This window comes from Homarus americanus, unplaced genomic scaffold (assembly GCF_018991925.1).
Source record: "Homarus americanus isolate GMGI-L3 unplaced genomic scaffold, GMGI_Hamer_2.0 scaffold32220, whole genome shotgun sequence".
Taxonomy (NCBI): domain Eukaryota; kingdom Metazoa; phylum Arthropoda; class Malacostraca; order Decapoda; family Nephropidae; genus Homarus; species Homarus americanus.
This window is the reverse complement of record NW_024712646.1, coordinates 182,501-184,184: the sequence shown is the minus strand read 5'-3', so window position 1 is coordinate 184,184 and position 1,684 is coordinate 182,501. Positions and strand designations below refer to the sequence as shown.

The 1,684-nt window shown below is 43.5% G+C and overlaps 1 protein-coding gene across 1 annotated transcript; it reads right to left on the bottom strand.

Annotated features, from left to right (window-relative positions):
• Positions 1 to 772: 772 nt before the first annotated feature.
• On the bottom strand, positions 773 to 1,383 carry LOC121863969 (merozoite surface protein CMZ-8-like). The gene is made up of 2 exons (XM_042362831.1): positions 1,146 to 1,383; positions 773 to 1,044 (listed from the first exon to the last, which is right to left on the bottom strand). Exons 1-2 carry the CDS (start codon positions 1,381 to 1,383, stop codon positions 773 to 775), a joined length of 510 nt encoding a protein of 169 aa, XP_042218765.1.
• Positions 1,384 to 1,684: the final 301 nt, after the last annotated feature.

Below are 1,684 nucleotides of genomic sequence, written 5' to 3'. Positions count from 1 at the left end.
TTTAACTTGATATAACTTTTATATACGAGTTGGATAAATTAATTCCGGTGTGTGTGTGTGTGTGTGCGTGTGTGTGTGTGTGTATGTGTGTGTGTGTGTGTGTGTGTGTGTGTGTGTGTGTGTGTGTATGTCTTTCCATGGCCGCAAAAATACAAAAACAAATCACACACACACACACACACACACACACACACACACTCACACGCACTCACACGCACTCTATCATCACATATTTATGATCACCAAACACACATTCAAGTATTTGTTACACATTAAAACTCATATTTACCCTTGAAGGTAAATATTGAGGGATGAAACATGGGGAAGTGTGTCATATTTAACGTGTTGTGTTGTGTTGCGTTGTGTTGTGTTGTGTTGTGTTGTGTTGTGTTGTGTTGTATTGTGTTGTGTTGTGTTGTGTTGTAGTAGTAGTAGCAGCAGCAGTAGGCTAAAAAATTATACAATATAATCAATTCAGTTCTTTATTGAGTGTAAAATCAACTTCATCTTTTACTAATCAAAACAAAAACTAAAGTAATTTTCTCTCAACACTTATAACTGACTTAAGACAACTTTACCCTTGAAGGTCTTACTTTATATGTACTACATGTATTATAAGTATGTACTGCACCATTCATATCCAAGATTGATCAATGTTGAAGATTTATTATGATTATCAGTGTCTCTATTTCCTTTATCTTTGTGAAGGACACAGGTAGACCGCACAGGTGGACCACACGGTGTTGCTCTACTCGCTAGGTCAAAATATGGATCAATGTACTGGTCCACTTGGTGAGTTAACTGGTCCACTTGGTGAGTTAACTGGTCCACTTGGTGAGTTAACTGGTCCACTTGGTGAGTTAACTGGTCCACTTGGTGAGTTAACTGGTCCACTTGGTGAGTTAACTGGTCCACTTGGTGAGTTAACTGGTCCACTTGGTGAGTTAACTGATCCACTTGGTGAGTTAACTGGTCCACTTGGTGAGTTAACTGATCCACTTGGTGACTCTTTTGGTCCACCTGGTGACTTAACTACTGGTGCGTCTTAGGGGAGATTGGTGCCTTAGACCCACTATCCTTGAACCACTTTTTCCACCCTTTGCGATAAGCAGTGTTTGGTGGTGCTCCAGTAGTCACCGCCTTACCTGCTGCTTTGCCACTGTTTTGGTTCCACTTGTTCCACTCCTCCTGTCGGGTGTTTGGTGGTGCTCCAGTAGTCACCACCTTACCTGCAGCTTCACCACTGTTTTGGTTCCACTTGTTCCACTCCTCCTGTCGGGTGTTTGGTGGTGCTCCAGAGGCCGCTGTTCCACTTGCAGCTTCACCACGAGAGGGTGGCTGTGTGTGGCAGTGAGCCGGGGGATGATCTCGTCTCTGACTCATGGCTGGTGAGGTGAAGCGGGCAGGTGAAGCGGGCAGTGTCTTCCCTCCTTCCTCTTGTACTGTCAGGCAGCTAATACGCTCAATAACACAGTTCCCTTTGTTGTCGGTTTCGGTTGACGTCACGGAACGGAAAGTTATCGTATAAACCAACCAATAGGAATCCTCTAAAATAATAAATAAATGAAATTCACTCTTATGTATTTTTGGCCTAAAGACGTAATTTAATGGTTATAGATAATGTTGTATCCGCCTGGCGTGTTGGTGTGGCAGGCAGGCGTCACGGAGGAGAGGAAGACCTGCC